This window comes from Colias eurytheme, chromosome 16, assembly GCF_061535395.1.
Source record: "Colias eurytheme isolate Ceu_HAF_F1 chromosome 16, ilColEury1 Martin Lab GWU primary, whole genome shotgun sequence".
Taxonomy (NCBI): domain Eukaryota; kingdom Metazoa; phylum Arthropoda; class Insecta; order Lepidoptera; family Pieridae; genus Colias; species Colias eurytheme.
Window position 1 is genome coordinate 4,723,641 of NC_142995.1, and position 24,125 is coordinate 4,747,765.

Sequence of the window (24,125 nt, forward strand, 5' to 3'; positions counted from 1 at the left end):
ACGTACCTTTTAATATTTATAGGTAGGTAAATCATGTAGGTATCTAATATAATATAGGAATTTGGACGCTTGTTTTTCTTAACTTGAATTTTTTTGTCGATTATTCAGGATTAGGCATTATATTTTCATCGATTGATAAGTGTTCAAAGTGTGAATCATATCATATCATATATATATATCATCCTCAGAAATATATTTCAGTTTAAAGTGGGTTAAAGTCTGTACCTATAGTATAAATTATGAGGTTGACTTCATATAAACATAAATAAGCGCGTTATAGGTAAGCATATTAACATTCTTCACCACAAGTAGTGGAAGTAATTTGTACCTACCATTATAATAGGTACAAATTACTTCCACGGGAATCGAACCCAGGACAATATATAGTAGAAATTGTCCTAGCTTCGATTCCATGTGGAGACGAAGAAAAAAAAATGTCTCGGTCTGGCAGGACACAGAAGGCTGATCACTTACTTGTCCATAAAGAAAATCGATTAGTGAAACAGATGTATAATGCATCTACCCCTTACCCCACTGGGATATGGGACTTCACTTTATAGAAATTAGAGGATAATAATATATTGTCTTAGGTACATAGCACAGATAATATAATACTATAAATATGTAGTATCCATTCACACTTTGCCTTGTCAAAACATTCCAAATAGTTGATTACAAATCTAAAATTACGCTAATACCTACTAACCGTCCCACATTGGATTGGTTTGACTCGAAGACCGAAGAAATAAATATTATATAGTTCAAGACGTAGCTTTCTAATAACGGTAAAATAATATTATATTTCTATGTTGTTCCTCTATTCTTCCTCAAAATCCTTCATAGAATTTCTTTTTAATCTATACTACTTAGTTGTACTGACATCTTTCAAAACATAAAATGTCAAGTGTCAAAAGCATCAGCATGTGTCATCCTGATGTCAAATTATTGTAAAATGTAAACATGATTGCCGATTGGTAATGTTTACATTTGTATAGGAATTAAATCCAGTAATATAGATACAAAATGGCTTTAAATCCCAAAAAGTTTTTAACGAATGATCTCATTAATAAACCAGCACCTTTAGATGTATGGCTTCAAGGCACAATTGAACAAACTGTCGGAAATGATATTTTGATAATTTCAGACACTTTTGGAAGAGCAAAAATAGTTAAATGTGAATCAGCTGATGGTGTTATAAATAAGAACTCATTGCGAAAAGGTTCGTTGATATCTTGATAAATTTTGTACAAGGACTTTATAGAAAAGCTTCCTAGAAAATATTGCTAAATTAAATAATGCGTAAAGTTTGATTTATTATAAATGCAAATAAATACGCTAGTTATCGGTTCTGCATAAATTGCTTGGTAATTGACTATCCTGTGACAACATTAAATCTACTGAGACTGGCCTCATAAAATTTAAACTTTGCTGTATAAATGGCAAGCAAACATGTTACACAAAATCCTCTACATAATATCTGACTTCAATAATGTTACAGGTGTCTATTGCTGTATAATTGGTGTAGCTGTAAAAACAAAAGGCTTGCCAGAAATCCAAGCCACAAAGTTTGTTGACCTCAGCGCTTACCCACAAATGAAAGCCTCCTGGGAGAATGAAGTGAAAGAAACCGAATTACTTATGCAGGGCAAAATAAAACCAATATTATAAAAAAACAATAAAAATTTATTCCTCCACCTTACAATATGTTGGAATGATTATAAATACATAACATGTAAAATAAAATTTCATTAACATATCCTTATTATATAGATTGACACTGGTGTGTAATTAACCTTAATAATCCCATATTTCATAAATGCTTAACCTTTTTACAATTTCGAGCTAGACTTTAGCAGGGGACCAAGTTTTTGAGCGAGCATAAGGTTGCCGGAGATCTTTATTTTTCCCTTGAGGAATGCATTTTGTGGGCTCAGTTGGCCTGAAGCAATTTCGATTAGATCATCATCGCTGACAGTTATTGTGGTATCAGCTTTACCAGTCTTGGGTTCCCCTTCATATACTCCAATATCTGACTTAAGATTCATCGCTGAAAGAAAAAGAAATGTTAGTTTGAATGTTAAAATTAACACCTATGAAGACACATCATAGAATTTATTTGTATGTAACTTGATACCGCACATGGTTTCAGTCACACTTCACAATATTTGGCAATTCTAAAAAAAATCCCAATATCTAGGAAATTTAAATTTACATGTTGCATGTTCGAGATTCCTTAGTACTGTTAAGTAACTCCATCAAAATAATTCAAAGATTAAATCATCAGCAAACAGATTTCCACATTTCAATATTAGCACAAACATACAAAAAGTACAATAAGGGCCGATTTTTCAACGCTTGGATAAAACTTATCCGTCCAATAAAGTATTACACAATAATATTAAAATGTCACGTAAACTGTCAAATACGGACAATTAGAATACGTTTTTAAAATGGTAGTTTTATACATTATTTGACGAATAAGTTTTATCCAAGTATTGAAAAATCGGCCCGTAATAAAAAATGTTTCTTACTCCATGTTTTCACGAGCTTTCCATTCTTCGTGATCTTATACACGAATACCGCAGCAACGCTCTTAGCTTTATCGGGATTTGCTTTAACTTCTTCCTGCATTTTCATGAATATAGAGTCGCTCTTCAAGTCTGAAGGTGCGCTCTGAGCGGCCACTGAGTTTGATTGTACTACGTTCTTCATCTCTATGTAGGCTCCTAGAATTGTAAAATAAATTGGTATTGCATATTATACATATATGTACTGTACTGTTTCGTGGATTTTGATGGGTCATTATGTATTTTTTGAGTTAAAAGAGAAACTGTAAAACATACCTACTAAATTTCATAAAATGCAGGAAGTTCATGATTATTCAATATTCAGACAAGCAAAAATTGAATGTATTTCTCAATTTACTAGCAGTTTCTTTTCAGGAAACAAACAAATATTAATAAAACAAAAAAAAAATGTTTTATATAAACAGTTATTCCATATTATAGTGCTAATGATTGAATCCAAAAATTTATAGAGGCATTCATAAACAACTACATTTTCTACTAAAAAAAAATAAAATTAAAATAAAGCCATACCCGCAATCACAGTGTTGCCAGTCTCCTTCACTTTAGTCTGGAAGTGCACTCTCTTGCCCTCCAACCACATCTCAGTGACCAGCGTCTGTCCTGGCAACACTGGCTTGGCGAAACGCGCCTTTATAGCTTTCACGTTTTTAGGGTCGTTGCCGGCGAATCTGAGGAACAATTATTTATTAAATTTAAAAAAATGTCAAGCTTATTTTCTAAAACATATTTATGAATGAGCTGTAATTTTTATTTTCAAAAATACTATTGATATTTACTTATACAATCAAAATTATTATTACATATAATAAAAACTGATAATATATAAGATCATTTAATATGTCGGACATTTTATAGCGACATTAAACTGTCGATAGGTAGTTATGACACTTCATTCTCGCTCTCACTCTCTTGCTCGCCTACACCAGTCAGGCAATTATCGACATTCGTGCCATTTTGAAGCAAAAATTGGTAGATATTTAATTATAAATTTTACATTTCGTATTTCGAGTTCAAATTTCCTCATTTTTAAATTATTTCCATCTCTTAAAAAAATTAACATATAAATAAATATTTACTCACTTGGCGAGCACGTGTCTAGCGGAGAAACCGAGCGAAGCGAGTCCGTGCAAGATCGGACGCGGGTGACCGCTGGCTGTGGCTACGTTTGGATCGATGTGGAGTGGGTTCAAGTCGCCGGACAACCTGTTGATAAAATAATATAATCTTCTTATATATAAAAATGAATCGCAAAATGCGTTGGTAAGCGCATAACTCGAGAACGGCTGAACCGATTTCGATAATTCTTTTTTTATTATATTTTGAAGTACGAGGATGGTTTTTATGTAGAAAAAACGTAAATATGTACCACGGGCGAAGCCAGGGCGGACCGCTAGTATACAATAAGAAAACAATGAGGAAAATAGTTTCTTTTTCTTTAGGGCTGATTTTTCAATCGTTGGTTAAAACTTATTCATCGAATAACGTATTAAACTACCATTTAAAAAATGTATTCTAATTGTCCGTATTTGACAGTTTACAGGTGACATTTTAAAATGTTCGTGTAATACTTTATTGGACGGATAAATTTTAACCAAGGATTGAAAAATCGGCTCTTAATCTGTGCCATTTTTATACAGTTCACTTCAATCAATAATCCTAATACATCAAGCCATGGCATCTTACAATCTTATTTGTTTTCGAAAAAAAGTAAAATTACAGATAGGCATATCATAACTTTTTACTAATTGAAATAAAGAAATCAAAAAATGTTTATAAATTTGTTACGCAATTTCTGCACGAAATAATTCCTGGTAGTAACATGTGCACACTTATTAAAACGTCAAGAAAACCGATGAAGCAAATACTAGGTTTCCGCCCGCGGCTTCGCCCGCGCAGTCAAAGAAAAACCCGCATAGTTCCCGTTCCCGTGGGATTTCCGGGAATGCGTCATTTTCCCGGGATAAAAGGTAGCCTATGTCCTTTCTCGGGTTTCAAAATATCTCCATACCAAATTTCATGAAAATTGGTTCAGTAGTTTAGGCGTGATTGAGTAACAGACAGACAGACAGAGTTACTTTTGCACATAGAAATCTAAATAACAAGACACATAGAAGTGCTATAATGTCATAATTCGTATGAAAACCGCTGTCGCCAAAATCAACACATTCAAACCGAAAGCTAAACAGTACACACAAGTAAACTATGCCTTTTATTGGACAGCTTGATTTTAGTGAAAACTAACTTATCTATTAAATTAAGCTTTTGAATATGTATCCTAACGCACGAATTTACGGTTTATTTTAGAATAACATCCCTAAGTATATGAGACTTTTTGCTCCAATACGAACAAACGTGATAATAAGAATGGTCGACTGTGTCATTCATTGTTATTTCGATTACTATGGTGACGCTCGTAATACTTGTAAATATTCTATAATTTTAAGGAAAAACGGCATTATTTCTAAAAAAAAATATTTTCCGATGAAATATTATTCCTTTATAAGTATAATTACAACTTGTGGAAGAATTTCCGCAATGGGAATTGCTGAAACACACCATGTATACACTCATACGTCTCCAGAGCAACTGAACAGTGACGAATGCACTGGTGTTGTGCAAATCACCTGAGTGGCGACAAGGTCACGCACGCTTACGACTTCTAGTGTCTTGTTATTTAGATTTCTATGCTTTTGCATTTATAATATTAGTATGGATTGTTATCAAACATACCTATACAAAGCCGCCTGGTCTTCCGCCGTCTTCTGTTCCACTACAGCATCAGGGCTCCTCTTGGGCGCCGGGAGCACTCCGACCGCCTTGCTACTGTTCCTGGGCCCGTTGAACCCGCCCTGACCGACCACGAAGATGTGCTGCTGTGTGCGTAACACTAGTTGTTTATCTTGGTAGACTTCGCCTGGTGAAGGAAATTATGGAAAAAATTAAATGATGAAATATTTTTGAAGTGAAAACTTCTTTAGCGGCGTTGAGCACTTTTTCTGTAATGGGTATAATCTTAAAATCGCGTCAGGACACGTGACCTGATCGAAAAAGCGTAAGACGGATACCATTCCAAAATATCAAACATGCTCAACGTTAATAATCAAGTTTTCACTTCTGCCGGCACTCCCGGAGTGCAACCCGTCTTTTTTTAACAATAGTTTTTAATCTGTGGTTCTGTCAATTAAATTCTATGCAGTACTTATATCATTAGAATGCAGTTAAAAAGTTATTTGAACGCACAAATGTCAGGTTCGACATAAACATATTATGATTCTATAATATAGGAGTGTATGATTAATGAAACATTATTTGTAACTAGCTATACAAGGATATCTGTAGATTTATTCTTCTTTAATATTATACGAATCATCTATATAGATTACACCACTCAGTTACAATCTTATCAAACAATATTACCTATGTATATTTAACAGGAAAATATATATTAGCTACACAGCAGGTACGATAAACGTTTTAATTTACGTTCCCATTTCCTTATACACAATTATTATGTATATTGTTATTTTTGATTGATTTTTTCATACACACAGTACATATACAGGGTGTAATCGTTAAGTGTGCACAGGCGATTATTCCGTAACTATTACAGATATCAAAAAACTTTAAACTGATATCGAAAGTACTTAACCTAATGAGTAAAATGGCCATAATAAATTTTTAAAAATAATACGAGAAATATCTAAAAAATTAACTTTAAACCCTCCCATACATTTAGTATGAGATATGAATATCCCATGTACATGGGTTGATCCAAAAGTAATGATAATCAATATTAAACAAGGTCATTACAGTTAAAATAATTATGTATTTCTCTAGATAGTCTTCTAACTAGATAATATACTTCGATATTTTTTTTTCTTAACTTAGAAAAAAAAAACTTTGACTTCATCTACAAAAACCCCTCAAAATCTGCCATCACTTCGCTGTCGTCTTAAAATTTCTTGTATCGACGGTGTTTCTTGTGCCGAGGTAAGAGATAGAATTAACTAGGAGTTAGATCTTACAAACAGGGTGGGTGTTCAAGCATTTTCAATGCCGATTTTTGATTGACAGCCATCGCAACTGACGCTTTGTGATCTGGTGCGTTGTCTTGGTGAACCAACATTCAAGACTGAAGTTTGCCATGTCTCTTTTTCTTACTAACCTACCCGCAATCTTTTAATTTGGTCTGTGTAGTAAGAGCCCTGTGTAGTAGTGGCTACCTTCTTAAAATATTCCACATTTCTTCAGCGTCCCAAAAAACTACGGCTTTAATCTATCCCACTAATTTTCACTTTGAAAATCTTCACCGTCACTTTGGAAGCTCGCATCCAGGCCATTGATTGTTTCTTGGTTTCAGCATAAACATGGTGAACCCAGGTAACGCCCATGGTCACAAATCGTGACTAAAAATTATCCTGATCTCATTAAAAATTTAGAAATTCACCCTCTAAATGTCGAATCGTTGTTTCTTCTTTTCGTCGGGAAACATTCTGGCTCGCACTGTTCACATTAAAATTAATGTTAATACTTGGAAACGTGGCCTGTAGATATAATTTTTTTGTGATAACTTAGTGATTACATGAGCAAGCATAAAACATTTATTTTATATTCTTATGTGCACAGGAAATACCCAATTATCATTACTTTTGGATCAACCTATACATTTAATATGAAAGATTTTAGCTTTTTTTTTGTTTTTTTTTGGTTTTCTGCTTTAATTACTTCGCAAATTTGGAGGGAAGTTCATTTAGAAACTGTAAATAGACCTCCTCATTGTATTGCACAATAAGGACGTCACTTCGAAAATCTACTATGAATACAAAATGTATGGGAAATAAATTGTATGGGAGCGTTTAATGTAACATTTTTGGTTATTTCTCGTTTTATTTTTAAAAATTTATTATGGCCATTTTACTCATTAGGTTAAGTACTTTCGATATCAGTTTAAAGTTTTTTGATATCTGCAATAGTTACGGAATAATCGCTTGTGCACACTTAACGATTACACCCTGTATACAGGGTGTCCCACTATTGGTATACTAAGCGCGAAGGGACTTGTAGTTTTGCATACACTGATCACATAAAAAATACTTAAACAACAAAATTACGCCAAAAATTTTTTGCTTAATTTTTCCTTAAAATCCATGTTTTCGTCTCTAGCTTCGCGCAGCCGGCATATACCGCTTCGCTAATATGAGCATATTGTCTATAAAAACATAATCTTAAACGATAGCTCATGTGCGGGTGGCAAAGTTGAACGGGTTGCTTGTTAGGGGTGTACACATAGAGTTTTAAGAATTCATTTATTTGTCGAAAAAATTCGTCTGGAATTTTATAAGTATTTTTTACGTACTCAGCGTATGCAAAACTATAACCTCCTTGGGGCTTAGTATACCGTTGCTGGGACACCCTGTATATATGCTTCTTCAAAATTTTGAAAACATTAAATACATTTTTATGACAAACTTTATAGACCGGGAGATACTGACACAAAATTTCGAGTCATTTGTAACAGGATGGCGGTTCTACAGGGGTCTTAGTACGCAATGACAAAAAGAAAAACGTTGGTGTGAACGCTGGTACCGGCGGCTTAGTCGCGTGGGCGTTAGTCGAACTCGTTGGAAAAATAGCGAAGTCAAACGATTTGTAACACAAAAATTTTAGAATTTACCGATAGCCCATAAAAAAGAAGTAGGCGGTAGTGTCATGCCATACTTTTCCGGTGTAACTTACAGCCCGCCATACCGACGCGAATGTGTTGATTTAAAAAAAACAATTCAACCATTTGTACCAGGCTAACTTTTGCACAGGTAACCATCGTCGTGCAGCCATTTACGAAAATCGCCATGCCATACTTTTCGGACGATTCCAAATGGTCGCCATACCGCCGAAAATCTGCAAATTTTTTTTTTCGCCGAACCATTTGTAACACCCTAATTTTTTTTTCAACAACTCCTGAATGATTATAAATAGAAGTGTGATAATGCCATACCTGTGGGAGGTTTCAAATGTGTATAAGATTTTTTTTTTATTGTATGATTTTATTCGTATTTTGAACGATTTGTAACAGTATGGTATTAATCTTTCCTATTAGTTTGAGGTTCAACAAAGATAAATACAAAATTTCAAAGATCTAGGTGGTAGAAATCTTCACTTCTATAAATTAATAATAAATTTATTTATGAAGTATGGCAGCACTTTTTCCCCCTACTAGAAGTATGGCAAATATAATAATGGTCACATTTTATCAAATACTCTCCAAAAATCCAAATGCAATACTGGTACAAAAAGTTTGGCGAAAAAAAAAATTTTGCAGATTTTTGGCGGTATGGCGACCATTTGGAATCGTCCGAAAAGTATGGTATGGTGATTTTCGTAAATGGCTACACGACGATGGTTACCTGTGCAAAAGTTAGCCTGGTACAAATGGTTGAATTGTTTTTTTTTAAATCAACACATTTGCGTCGGTATGGCGGGCTGTAAGTCACACCGGAAAAGTATGGCATGACACTACCGCCTACTTCTTTTTTATGGGCTATCGGTAAATTCTAAAATTTTTGTGTTACAAATCGTTTGACTTTCGCTATTTTTACGACGAGTTCGACTAACGCCCACGCGACTAAGCCGCCGGTACCAGTGTTCACACCATCGTTTTTCTTTTCGTCATTGCGTACTAAGACCCCTGTAGAACCGCCATCCTGTTACAAATGACTCGAAATTTTGTGTCAGTATCTCCCGGTCTATTATAAATAAATAAAGAATGCTGGACTTGTAGAAGTAAAGTAACAATAAATTATTCTAAATAGAATAGTTATAAAACTTAAAATGATGTTAATGATATTTTTATTGTTTTGCATTTGAACACATATACATGCCAATTTAGACATTATAAAATTCAAAAGAAAAAAATCTGTAAGTACATCACTTTCGTCCAATCATCCTGCATAAAACCATATAAAGAAGGGACCAAAAGCTATACTTACTGTTAACAATAGCAACAGCACTGGAGCCCTTGTCCAATAAGTCGACTACATAGTTTCTGGTTGTGTATTGTCCCTCAGTACCCGGGAATTCGTCCAGGAACTCCACGTACTGCTCTCCGTGCAAAATCTGTATAAAAATACAATGAAAATAATCATTTTCATCTATTAAACTACTTGAATAAAATATATGATAGTAAAAAATTGTCCGAAGCAAAACTCTGCCTTCTTTTGTATTAGGCAGAGTTCGATACATGTTATGATCGATACAATGTACTTAGAACATTACTGCCACGAAATAAGATGTTAATTTCAATGAACATGCTTTATACAATGTTGCCCGAAAATTGTTTGACGACGTTTTAATGGGTGTTTGGGAGTAATGTAAGTAACAGGTAAACGTTACAGAGGCGGCTCGCCCTAAGGAGCGCTGGTGCAGTGAACTCCCATAAATAATTACATATAATAAAATCATAGTCCTTAATTTAATTATTACCATTAATTATTACTATTTAAAATCAATCGTAATCTTTAAAACTACTGTTAATACCAATGAATATATCCATCATTCCATCATCCCATACACCTGTATAATACCTACTGTATTATGTAACGCGCGAAGCGGTGCGCTCACGATTGCGCTCCAATGAAAAAAGATTTAGTACATTTCCTAATACGAAATCCAATAGGAGTGAAAGAGAGGGTTTTGCCAAAGCCCTGCGCGTGAAACAAAAGATTTTCTATGGAAAAGTAGCAAAATTCGGAGCGGCGCACCCGCAAACGTTGCCGGTTCGTTTTTACCGCCCGGCAGGACAGCGATAGCGCGCGCGGCGCGGCGCGACGTTGCCAGTTACTTCTATAATATAAACAAACACTCGAGTCAACTTCAATGCTCGCGCGCGATTCATGCAATTTTCTAATTAAAATTATAAAATACGTGTTGTATAGCCTGTAGTTATCAGTATTACTTGTGAGTGTTAAAATGAACAATAATTATAATGTGGCGTTCATAAAAAAGTGTGATAAAACGTTACAAATTCGGCTTGAATGTAAAGCTAAGGGACCGCCACGGCCTGAACTTGATCTTACGCAAAAATGTACGACAAAAACGAAAACATATACGCGTGTGTTTAAATCTGAACAATATGTGAAAACACCGTGGTTGTGTGGTTGTGATGAAAGCAACAAACTATTTTGTTTTCCGTGTCTTTTATTTAAAGCGGGCGCGGCCAGCGGAGGTGAGAGTGCTTGGACTGAAACGTGCGTTGACGACTTAGCTCATCTTTCAATCAAGATGAAAAAACATTCACAATCTCGGTACCATTTGTTGAATGAACTGCAATTGGCGTCTATCGGTCTTGTCGCTTTAAGTTATAGGTATTTTTGCACACCAAAAAGAAAGACGTATCACGTATGCATTTTCTTTATAAGTAATTTTTTTGATAAATTGTACTGCTTTACACCATGTATTTTCAGTGTTTTATTTCAAGTGAACACCCATAAAATTTTGTCACGAGCCGCCTCTGAAACGTTAATATCAGTTTAGCAACCTAGTACTAAATACTTACATTAGTAAAATCGGCGTATTTGCCAGGAGGCATTGCCTTGCTTACTACAGGTGATTCCATGCACATGCCCATTAAAATGAAGAAAGTCGGTAATGCTGTGAAATCTTCATGGCTTTCGTATAAGAACTTCAAGTCTGATGGGTTCACCACGGAGGCACCAACTAAAAAACATTAATTACGTATATTCGTAGTACAAGAAAATTATTCTGTTATTCAGTTATAAGAAGTTTATTGGGGTCATGGACTGAGCTATTTTATATAAAACTGATTTTATAGGCACTTAACGATTTAGTATATAGATACTAAATAATATAATTTAATGTGTCAATTACACAACTGTGAAAAGTCAAACATAATACAATTTTTTATTTTTTACATAATATCAAGTAACAATATATTTAAAAACGAATAAAATATTATATGTAGAACAATTTTACGAGCTACAACATCAACCAATGTTCATTTTTTACATTTAAAAGTTTTTACGTATTAAGTTGTATAATGCTATTACTTATATTTACTTTCATTTATAATTTAATTTTTATTAAATATTTCTATTTTTAGTTCTTTAAAAGATGCAATCAATTACCAACTAATAGATAACTAAATGTTATTTAATTATGATGTTATTCGTTTTACCTCCTAAAGCGTAGCAGACGAGGTCCTTCGAGTTGTAACTATAAGTCGACCAGTGTGAGGGATTCTCGCTGTCTAACTTGCTTCGTTCCTCGAAGTCCTAAAACATAAAACATAATATGACTTAGGATTAAAATATAATAAGTTCGAAAGTATGTTTGTTTGGTTTTGCTTTGCAATGGGTATTATAAGTGCATTCATTTAACTCTAATTTTGGGTAATATTGTCATTAACACACATACAAATTTGAGTAAAACTTACGGCACTCATTATTACGAAAGAAAAACAGTCGATTTGAGAACCTTCTCTTTTTTGAAGTCAGTTGAATTTTTTTTTTATGTCGAGGTTGAATACGAAGGAAGTGCCATAAACTAAAGTACGAAATACAGGGTGAAAATTCAGAGACTGGTCATTCATATAAAGTAATACATCATTACATAAATTATGGTAACTACCTCAAGCAATTATATCCTCAAAACAAACATCCTTACACACATATTATCCTGTTTATAGTGACGACAGTAAATAGGATATTGGAAAATTATTTACTACCATTTATTTATTTCCTCATGCCTCCATCATTAGAAACAACATGATATTACTATTGTATGATAATGTTTCTCATTGTAGATCTAGCCAGGTAAAAAAGGGTTAAAAATGGAATGTTTTACTAACTATAAATGTTCAAAATATCATCCTAGTCCTAATCTTATCTGAGTATCGAGAAAAAATCATATACAACATACACTTTTAACGTTTAAATTTTATATATTATGTCATATAAATTTTGTTCTACTATGTGTTTTTCACCGATCAATTTTTATCACCTACCAGTCTGACAAATTATTTTTTAAAGCCATAACTTTTTTGTGCATTAGACCAAGGTTATATAATTCTATAAAATAACAAATGTCACATGATTTATAATAATAATTGATAATTAATTTACCTGTAAGTTCTGCACTAAATCCATAGTGACTTCTGTGATTTTGTCGATCCTCTTTGCACTGCTCATGTTCACGACGTCCGTCCATTTTTCCTTTACTGATTCTATTGTTACTGGGTCTGATAGTTTGTTCCTGTTATTAAACAAATACTAATTAAAACAAGCAAAATCACTAATTTTTTTCTGAATCACAGAAGAACATAGACAAGAAATAGTCTCTATTAATGTTTACCCTTTAACCCTTATAACCTGTGAATCACAATAAATCATTTTGAATTTGAATGTTTTGCTTTTCTATGTTAATCAACTGCTTTTTTTGGACATTGAAATCATAAGTGACTCATGGCGTTAGAATATAAAATTTATTAACGATATTAATAATAGTGATCCTACTACGAAATAAATAAGCCTCCTTTTTCTTGGGAAAAATTCTTGGAAATTAGAAAAAAAATGTAAAAATGTACAAATCCCAAGGATTTATTACATAGCCACCATAATAAAACTAATTTTTGGCTATCAGCCTATCAATGTAAAATAAGCTTACCTCAATGGCGTGCCTTTTGACCTGACCAAGTGAGCCTTGTGCGCGAAACCGAGCGTCGAGTCTATTATGATGCCGCTGTCTTCGAATGAATCGTGTACCATGTATGCCTATAATATAATCCATACTATAATACTATATATACTATATATCACTACATAGTATAAAACAAAGTCGCTTTCCCTGTCCCTATGTCCCTTTGTACGCTTAAATCTTTGAAACTACGCAACGGATTTTGATGCGGTTTTTTTAATAGATAGAGTGATTCAAGAGGAAGGTTTATATGTATAATAACATCCATTAAATAGTGGAGAAGTACTGTTATTTTTGAGGTTTCTAATGTGATGTCGTAAAAAATTATATTTTTTCCGCTTACATTGCAAACGCAGGCTGAACCCTACTAGGCCAGTAGAAATCGACACTAAAAAACCCTAAATTCGCAAAGCACGATGTAGATTTGAATTTTTGGTATGTTGTTTGGATCAGTTAGGGTGATGTAAATCCCAATTTGCAACTTCGAAAAAGTTGTGCTCGCTGCGCACCACGTGATAAACTGCGAAAATTTTGGACTTTTTTCACTTTTTGCTCTAAAAGTCATAAACTATGCGTTTCCGACAAGTATGATTCAGTACATAAATTAAGGTTATTAAATTTGCAACAATTTAAGCCTAACCGCAGCTCTCTAAACCTTATAACGACTAAACTGTGGCCATTCGAAGATGGTTCATTTTTCCGGAAATATTGAAATTTTTAGTTTTGCTCCCGTTTGAAGCAAAATATTGGCAAAAACCGCTCGTTCTATGAGAAGTTCGTATAATAAAGTTGTAGTGCATTTAATTTTCTTTCATAAGAGCATAGAACAAAGTCTGTGAGACAAATAGTTCACTCACAATATCTGAAAAACAAAAAGAAGGTAGAAATAGATTTTTAAAGAATTGAAACTGAGGGCATATAAAATCATAAAAAGGATAATACTTTTTCATTTGCAGGATAGGTAATTAACAAAATTACAAAGATAATTAAATTTGCAACAATTTAAGCCTAGCCGCAGCTCTCTAAACCTTATAACAACTAAGCTGTGGCCTTTCAAAGATAGTCAGTTATTCCCGAAATTTTCAAATTTTTAGTTTTGCTCCCGTTTGAACCAAAATATTGGCAAAACCGCTCGTTCTATGAGAAGGTCATAAAATAAAGTTGTAGAAAATTTAATTTTGTTAATTACCTATCCTGCAAATGAAAAAGTATTATCCTTTTTATGATTTTATATGCCCTCAGTTTCAATTCTTTAAAAATCTATTTCTACCTTCTTTTTGTTTTTCAGATATTGTGAGTGAACTATTTGTCTCACAGACTTTGTTCTATGCTCTAATGAAAGAAAATTAAATGCACTACAACTTTATTATACGACTTTCTCATAGAACGAGCGGTTTTTGCCAATATTTTGGTTCAAACGGGAGCAAAACTAAAAATTTGAAATTTTCGGGAAAAACTGACTATCTTTGAAAGGCCACAGCTTAGTTGTTATAAGGTTTAGAGAGCTGCGGTTTGGCTTAAATTGTTGCAAATTTAATTAGCTTTGTAATTTTGTTAATTACCTATACTGCAAATGAAAAAGTATTATCCTTTTTATGATTTTATATGCCCTCAGTTTCAATTCTTTAAAAATCTATTTCTACCTTCTTTTTGTTTTTCAGATATTGTGAGTGAACTATTTGTCTCACAGACTTTGTTCTATGCTCTAATGAAAGAAAATTAAATGCACTACAACTTTATTATACGACCTTCTCATAGAACGAGCGGTTTTTGCCAATATTTTGCTTCAAACGGGAGCAAAACTAAAAATTTCAATATTTCGGGAAAAATGAACCATCTTCGAATGGCCACAGTTTAGTCGCTATAAGATTTAGAGAGCTTTAATTAGGCTTAAATTGTTGCAAATTTAATAACCTTAATTTATGTACTGAATGATACTTGTCGGAAACGCATAGTTTATGACTTTTAGAGCAAAAAGTGAAAAAAGTCCAAAATTTTCGCAGTTTATTATTTGCGTATAATCTTTTTTCCTACTTTCCCAAATTTTGTAATTTTGTTAATTACCTATCCTGCAAATGAAAAAGTATTATTCTTTTTATGATTTTATATGCTCTCAGTTTTAATTCTTTAAAAATCTATTTCTACCTTCTTTTTGTTTTTCAGATATTGTGTGTGAAATATTTGTCTCACAGACTTTGTTCTATGCTCTTATGAAAGAAAATTAAATGCACTACAACTTTATTATACGAACTTCTCATAGAACGAGCGGTTTTTGCCAATATTTTGCTTCAAACGGGAGCAAAACTAAAAATTTCAATATTTCCGGAAAAATGAACCATCTTCGAATGGCCACAGTTTAGTCGTTATAAGGTTTAGAGAGCTGCGGTTAGGCTTAAATTGTTGCAAATTTAATAACCTTAATTTATGTACTGAATCATACTTGTCGGAAACGCATAGTTTATGACTTTTAGAGCAAAAAGTGAAAAAAGTCCAAAATTTTCGCAGTTTATCACGTGGTGCGCAGCGAGCACAACTTTTTCGAAGTTGCAAATTGGGATTTACATCACCCTAACTGATCCAAACAACATACCAAAAATTCAAATCTACATCGTGCTTTGCGAATTTAATGTTAATTTCCACTGGCCTATACGTTTTTTATCAAAATAATGTACTAAGTATTATACACATTGAAAAGGTCTACGGAAAAGTCCGCGATGGTATATGTCTATCTCTTATGGATAACCCACAATAACTTTTTTTTGTCATTTACTTTTTACGACAAATAATGGCTAATTTTCGAAGCGATTTTAACCAATACAGCATTAATCCTTAACCAATTAAATACCTTGAATACATTGTTCATTTAATATAGATCTATATGGCCCGTTACACCGTATGATTTAAGTGAATATTTTCGAAGATATTACAGATTTAAAAATTGCGGGACGTAGCGTACCGGTACCGGCCGCCCGGCTATCTATTTTATACCCTTGCGAAGCCGGAGCGGGCCGCTATGTTTTTATATATGTACAACGTTCACAGTTTTTCTGTAGTGTATATTTAGTATCAGAATTGCACCCGTGCGAAGCCGGGGCGGGTCGCTAGTAATAATATTATAAATGCGAAAGTAACTCTGTCTGTCTGTCTGTTACTCAATCACGCCTAAACTACTGAACCAATTTTCATGAAATTTGGTAGGGAGATATTTTGATACCCGAGAAAGGACATAGGCTACTTTTTATCCCGGGAAAATGACGCAATCCCGGAAATCCCACGGGAACGGGAATTATACGGGTTTTTCTTTGACTGCGCGGGCGAAGCCGCGGGCGGGAACCTAGTGTATCTATATAATCCTTTTTTATCCTTTTCATATAATCATAATATTAAGTTATGTACAAACTTATTTATCAATATAGTCTGCCAGGTAGTTCACTATCTAATTTGGTCTTTGCTTGCCACTTTTACCAGACTTTTTGTAATAGACAATGTGACCAATTTTCGGCCATGAGGAGATTCAACGGTTTGAAAATGAAAAGTAGGAAAGTTTACGAAAATTTTACATCTCTCAAATTGATAATTGATTTAATGAATTTCGACTTTTTTTTGTTCGAAGATCTTCAATTGCTACGACAATTTTTATCTATACCTTTAACGATAATTTTTATCTCTACGTAGATAGTAGGTTATAGGTAGTAGGTGCTCTACCAACAAAACAATAATATACTCTCATAAAAATTATCTAAAAAATATCGAAAACTTACCACAACCGGGGCAATAAGTTCCGGCTTCATAGCCTGGAACATGTCCGGGGGCAGAATGTCCTCCGTGAGCCGGGACGCGGCGGTCGGTACAATCGTGTTCACTTTTATATTGTACTTAGCACCTTCGATCGCGAGTGTACTCGCTAGACCGACCAGACCCATTTTTGCGGCACTACACAATAAGTAAAATCGTTTATGGCTTATGCATTTCTGAACATTTTTTGTGTTTGTATATTTGTGTGGTATAAAAACGAAATTATGACATCATTATACATAATTGACATTTTATTTCACACTGTTTATGTCTACAAAAGTGATAAATACTCAGCAAGGTTTGTTTCCTATGCATCCGCATTAAATTCACACAAGTACAAATATTCAAAACAGACAGACAAAAGGAATAATATGAATTTTAACTTGAATCTAAGAAATGCGAACGGGATCATGGCCCATCGGAAGCAGTTTAATTTTATTTTAAGATCAAGATACTACCTATTAAAATTCCTATTAATATACACTTGGAAAATTTGATGATCATATAAAATACCTGTAATTAGATTGTCCAAAGTTGCCCATCAGACCCGCATTACTCGACGTCATCACGACGCGCCCAAACTTCTGTTTCTTGAACGTCTCCCATGCTGCCTGCGTTGTTTTAAACGCACCCTTCAAGTGAACTGCATTGACGAGGTCCCAATCCTATATACAAAAGAGTTTAGTATTTTAGTAAGAGATTCCCAACATTTTCTTTTTTTTAAAGGCGGTTTCTAGAGCTAATTATCCCATGCGGCGCATAGCGCATGCATGCGTTCTGAATATTTCACATGGTTTATTTTCTTCTCGTATGCCCCTATTTATTGCTAAAATGAGATTTACTACGTATATCCACGTTAAATCTATACACAAACCTAAAGTGAGCACCCACGAATTAACAATGACACCACAGTGACCATTAATTTGTTAGAAATGTTGATTCAAAGGAATTGGGATACCATAAGGCATTTTAAACACCTGGATAAATATCCCAAACGTGTTAGGGCATGATTAAGTTCTTCCACTTACATTTAAAACGCGAAAAACACTAGGTTTAATATTTCTAATTGTAACTGATGGAAGAGTCGAAAAAAAAAGGTACATTTTAATTTAAGTCGATGTGTGCTTGGTAGATATGTAAGGTATGGAATGGCACTAAAGGCGCTGTTGATAATGTTTAAAATAAATTGATTCGTATGAGGTTGTAGATAATGAGGGCAAAGAATTTTGTGTTTGTTGAACCTTAAAAAAATTGTAAATAATGACCAAATATTAACCAATAGTCAATATAGGTATTCTAGTTTTATACAACCTTTATTTGCTTTTTCTAATTGTATACGAAAAATGTTATTGTCGTACATATAACTAGTACCTACATTTCATGTGCTGAAAAGTATTATTTTACAGTAGAATACTAATTTACCTACCGTTCGAGTTCTTGAGATAATATTAAAAAGATTACAATTGCACGCCTCATAAGCGAAGCGTTGAGGTGGGTACTACTGTCACTTCGCGCAAAACATCTGATTTTTCAAACTTAAAATGTCTTTATGTATCATACATTGCACTTGTAAGATAATACATACACACACATATTAAGAAAAAACACTATTTTTAACGTTCATGGTATTTTTGATGTCATTTTTGTTATTTAAACTAGTTAAAAAACAGTTTAAAAAAGTTCTGTCTTGGACGTCCGTGTGTCTGTAGGTATGTGCGGATCCTTTTTCTTGTCAACACGATAGCGACCGAAATACTTTACTAATCGAGTCTTTTTTTTCTCTTACGCTTGAGTATGCTCAGGAATAGAACCCTTTCATTTTTCAGGGTCTGATTCGATGTGGTTTAATTGTTATTAAATAAACAAAATAATAATTAATAAATATTTATGAAAAAAAATTATGAGGCGTGCACTTTTGGATTTTCCAAATTATTTTCTAACTGTTATGTTAAAAGATTTGTACGTAATTTTATACCATTCAAACGCTTTATAAATAAGATTTTTTTTTAAAGTAGAAAAAATTAGAGCGGACGGATTCGATTTTCTTTTTTTTTTTAATTTCTCAAGGTTAAAAAATATAAAGCCGAATGCTTAGTATTTATTTTAAAGTACTACTTTCAGGAATTAGGTAAAAAATCAAATAATAAGTAATGAAATACACTAAAGGCCTTACTAATAAAATGTTACCCATTTGCTATGCAATGGATTAGTTATTGCAATAACCTGTCTTGTTTTTATGATTGACGTTTCATGTGAGCAAGAGCAGGACACAGCTATGGTAGAAAATTATCTATTGTTTAACTTTTTATTGGTAAGGCCGTAAGGAATTATCCTCGATGCTGTTATTTTAATTTTTTGCGGAAAATTGTTTATCATAAATGACATAATATGATTACAGAGCGTTTTATCTACATTCGTAATTCGTATCTATTTATTATGCAGTATTTGTACTGATTATAGAATTATAATTTTAACACACGCTACTATCAAAATAAAGAATGTAGATACTGGTGAAACCATTGAGATAATATTACTACGTATGGAGGAGACACCACGAACAAAATCTGTGCGCCATTTTTTTGCTCTAACTAAGTTTTAAAAAGTTATTCCTTTGCACTTTTCCGTATTATTTGTATTATTTGTGCAATATCGTAACACACACGAAGGCATATTTGATGCGTTTAACTTTAAAACAAATAAAAAATGAGCGTGCAGTTACGCCATGTGGCGTATGTTGAGCGGAACATAAGTGATGTAGGCGGTGTCGTCTCCATATGTATATCTCAATGGCTGAAACCTCTCCATACTTCGATATGTACCTAAATAATACTTAGACGTACCTATACTTCTTTATACTTTACTTAAGTTTCTTGATTTCTCAATATAATATAGGTACGTATTGAATAATAAATATATTCATAGTAATTAATTTGAGTATACTACTTTAACATTTTAAATATAAAACATGTGTGGACTAGATGTTAAAATAAAATTTTACACCAGGTTTTTCAACGGTTAATCATAGTATAGTATTCAAAGCCCTAAATAACACTAAAACCGGTTGAAGTGCGAACTGTGTATTGACCTTTGAGTTTTAATGATAAAGATTAAAACTTGCAAGTGGAACAATCATTCATAATATTTAGATGCGCAATATTATTATTTATAGTGTGTTTTAGAAACTAACAAATAAGCTAATAAGTGACAACAGTTTGATGACCTTTTATTTGAACTAGTATTACTTTTTCCGCTCGTTAATCTTGTGAATTAGCCAAATTGATTGCTAGGACTTTAAGTATATACATTTATAGATCTTTTTGAACTGTGTCACGTAAAATTTCCGAAAATTAGGGTGCACACTGCACAGGGTAAAAAAAACATTAATGTGAAATTAATACGTGACCATTAATTTTTTAAGTGGCAAGCATAAAATTCATGGAAATGTTGGTAAATTTTTTCTAAATGTAAAATTTGTGGTTATTTTAATTAAGTCTCTTAAACGCAATATGTACACCTAAAATGTGGAACAAATTACCATGTTGGGATACTCTAATATATGTACCTACAGTTACGAGGACCTTCGGAATTAAAGAACCTACTTTCACTAAAATCTAAAATCTACAAATTAAAAACTCTACATTCCAAAAAATATTATGGAAGTCACTTAGTAATGATGACACCAAAACTATTTATAGATTAATATGAGATTAAAGTATACTTTTTCATCAATAAATTACTTTTATGTTAAACTACACTATTAAATTACCCCACGGTTTTACCCGCATAGCTCCGCTCTTATTGCTCTTAGCATGATGATATTATAGCCTATTATAGCCTTCCTCGATAAATGGACTATCTAACAGTGTCAAAAAATAACAATTCAGATCCTGAATGGTTCCTTAGATTAGCGCGTTTACAATATTAGGAAAAATAAGCAATATATTTCATTAAGTGAAGTCCCATGTCTCCTAGTTGGGTAAGGGCCAGATGCATTATACATCTTTTTCACTGATCGATTTTCTTTAGGGACAAGTAGGTGATCAGCCTTCTGTGTTCTTCCAGATAAGACAGGTTTTTTTTCTTCGTCTCCACTGGGAATCGAACCCAGCACCCCTCGGTGCTATGCTCACGCGTCAACCACTGTACCAAGGAGGTGGTCAATCTATAACTTAAGTGCTAATTAATTAACAAATGTCTTACCTGTTCAGAGATCTTGGGGAAACTCCTATCACGCAAGATACCGGCATTATTGATGAGAATATCAATACGCCCATATTTGTCGAGAGCTGTTTTGATTATCTTCTCGCCTTCAACTACTGAGTTGTAATCGGCTACGGCTTCACCACCTAGATGCAAAAAAATTGTTAATAGAAATATTAACACATAAAAGGTATTTCTATTATTATAAGGATTGTGTAAAATGGAATTGGCTTATATTCATTACATGCAATTTATCTATAACTTATCCTTATTCTAACAAGGACAAACTTCACAAATCAATAAATGTTAATATGTATTTGGACAATGACTTTATGTTAAAAGCATAACAATTCAAATAATGCAAACCTATTATACTGTCTAATCCTTTTGTATTGAAATATTGTGATATTTAATATATTAAACTATATTCTGCTCTTCAAATTCTATATAAAATATCCTTAGATAATATGCATATTTATATTATGTATATGTATAAGTATATACTCCACAAACATTTTATTTAAAAAAACATGTTTAATCTAGGAATAGGAAGCTCACAATAGGAAGACATGGACGAAGGGAAGAGAGGCCTTTGCCCAGCAGTGGGACAGCCATGGCCTAATAATAATAATCTAGGAAAACAATTATCTCTGCTATATTCATTACAATACTATGTCCCATTCAAAACAAAGTTTATTCCTACTAAAGTTAAGAGCACAAAATTGTAAACAAGTTTATCTTATCACACAAAGACTCAATATGCTATCACTGAACTTTTTTCATCTTTCCTTTATATAAACTCTTTTTTCCTTGTTTCTATAATTTCAATCTATCAATAAATAATCAATTGATAAATATTATTACAAAATTTTGATAATACTTAAATATGGGAATAGTTAGAATAGTAAATGATGATAATTCAAATAATGTAGTGTAGAAATAATTGTGATAACAAGTGAAAATGGTTATCATGTTTATTTTAGTAATAATCACTCATTATTTATAATTCTCATTATTAAAATTTATTATTAAATTATTTCTTATACTATTTTTAGTTATAAGGACTTCAGAATGAATGCCAACAAAATTTCACAAATTATTCATTAAAAACACTATTAATTAGCATACATGAATACAATAGAACTGACCTTTGTCTTTGATTTCCTTCACAACAGCGTCTGCAAAGTTTGACTTGCCTACACCGTCCCTTGCACTGCCAAGGTCATTCACCACGACTTTAGCGCCTCTGGAGCCCAAGAGCAATGCGTATGCTTTGCCCAAGCCACCACCAGCACCCGTCACTACCGCGACGCGACCGTCGAAACGTAATTGCTCCATACTATGCTACGTTCGAAAGCGAAATGACAATAATTACTACTGTATAGTCAATAGTGTGTATACTTCCCTTTTATACATTGAACCACAGAATACATAATAGTAGCTAAACGCTACAGAACGGACACTCTCCGCCTCCCGCCAAAATTAAACTTACCTCACCCCCGCGCGATCAGACATAAAATGGGCCATATTTTTCTGCAAGGACGATACGCAACGAAGATTGACAACATTAATCAAATTGACTTAAAGTAATTTTATTATTTTGGATTTGTGATTATCGTTTTTCGTAGAAAATGTTTAGATATTGTGCTGTTTATGGATGTATTTCATCAGAAAAACGCGAATTTTTTTTTACGCTAGTCACAAATGTGCCAACCATAAAGCGTTAACACACACATTTGCAGTCTCTACAGTGTGACTGTCAAAACGATCATTTTGTATGGAGTGTCCGGGGTGTGATTGAACTTTAATCTCTGCTGTTAACGTCACTTTGATAGCAGAATTCTTTGGTGAATTATTGATGTGTTATGGCGAACCAATATAAGAATATAAGGATATAACTATGTATTACGGAATATTACTAAAATTGTATACTTTATCTAATTACCCAATTCCTTGCGCATTTTTTTTACATACTTATAATTAATGGGTAGGTAGGTACATCGAGTTTACGTGTATTACTTTTAATGATATTACACACACAGATGACAGAACTCAATATATTTTTAAATATTGCATTTTTGATATTGAAACATTTTCTTAATTATTATACATAGTACCTACCTATATTATTTTATTACAATAATTTCAAGATTCAAGTTGTACAATTCGTTGATCCGGTTTTATTGCAAAATACAAGTCACTAAGTCAGCTGTCACTGTGGCTGTCACATAACAAAGTGTCACTGACAGACAAATGACAGTGGTCGCAGTGCATATCGGAAGACACCCATAGGGAGTATTCAGAGAGAAAGCTTGAAACTTATAAGCGCTTATCGGCGCTTGTCATGTTCATATATTTTCCTGCGCGGGTTGACAGCACTGACAGGAAAATATATGAACATGACAAGCGCCGATAAGCGCTTATAAGTTTCAAGCTTTCTTTCTGAATACGCCCTTATACTCGGAGCAATTATCAAGCCTGGAGAAGTAACAATTAATTGAACAATAAAGCACTAGTTTGGCCTTTTTGGCTTATGGCAAAATGTCATGCGAAAAAAGAGAACAGATATATGTCAGTTCGACAGTTTGAAATGACATGGCCCATTTCAATTTGTTTTGATCACCAGTCTGGTGATCATCGCTTGGTTATTTTAATTATTTTGTTTGAAGTGAAAAACGAGTGTTTTAGTTTAATTTGTTATTTTATGAAAAGACAATTAACTAAAGATAACATGGCTTGTGTTGCTTACGGCTGTAAAATCCGTAGTAATGTGAAATCGGACGAAGATAGAAATTTGTCATTTCACAGGTTAGTGATTTTGATCAATTTTTGGCT

General features: G+C 33.2%; 2 protein-coding genes across 2 annotated transcripts; one reads left to right on the forward strand and one right to left on the reverse strand.

Annotated features, from left to right (window-relative positions):
• The first annotated feature begins 953 nt into the window (after positions 1–953).
• LOC149901741 (uncharacterized) lies at positions 954–1,669 on the forward strand. The gene is made up of 2 exons (XM_090110570.1): positions 954–1,219; positions 1,499–1,669. The coding sequence occupies exons 1-2, from the start codon at positions 1,024–1,026 to the stop codon at positions 1,666–1,668; spliced, it is 366 nt and encodes a 121-aa protein (XP_089966696.1). The 5' UTR covers positions 954–1,023; the 3' UTR covers position 1,669.
• Mfe2 (peroxisomal Multifunctional enzyme type 2) lies at positions 1,669–23,527 on the reverse strand. The gene is made up of 15 exons (XM_090110569.1): positions 23,412–23,527; positions 22,439–22,634; positions 21,291–21,436; positions 17,604–17,755; positions 17,057–17,228; positions 13,266–13,372; positions 12,725–12,854; positions 11,779–11,875; positions 11,140–11,300; positions 9,575–9,701; positions 5,319–5,502; positions 3,669–3,791; positions 3,099–3,256; positions 2,532–2,726; positions 1,669–2,047 (listed from the first exon to the last, which is right to left on the reverse strand). Exons 2-15 carry the CDS (start codon positions 22,626–22,628, stop codon positions 1,830–1,832), a joined length of 2,160 nt encoding a protein of 719 aa, XP_089966695.1. The 5' UTR covers positions 22,629–22,634; positions 23,412–23,527; the 3' UTR covers positions 1,669–1,829.
• Positions 23,528–24,125: the final 598 nt, after the last annotated feature.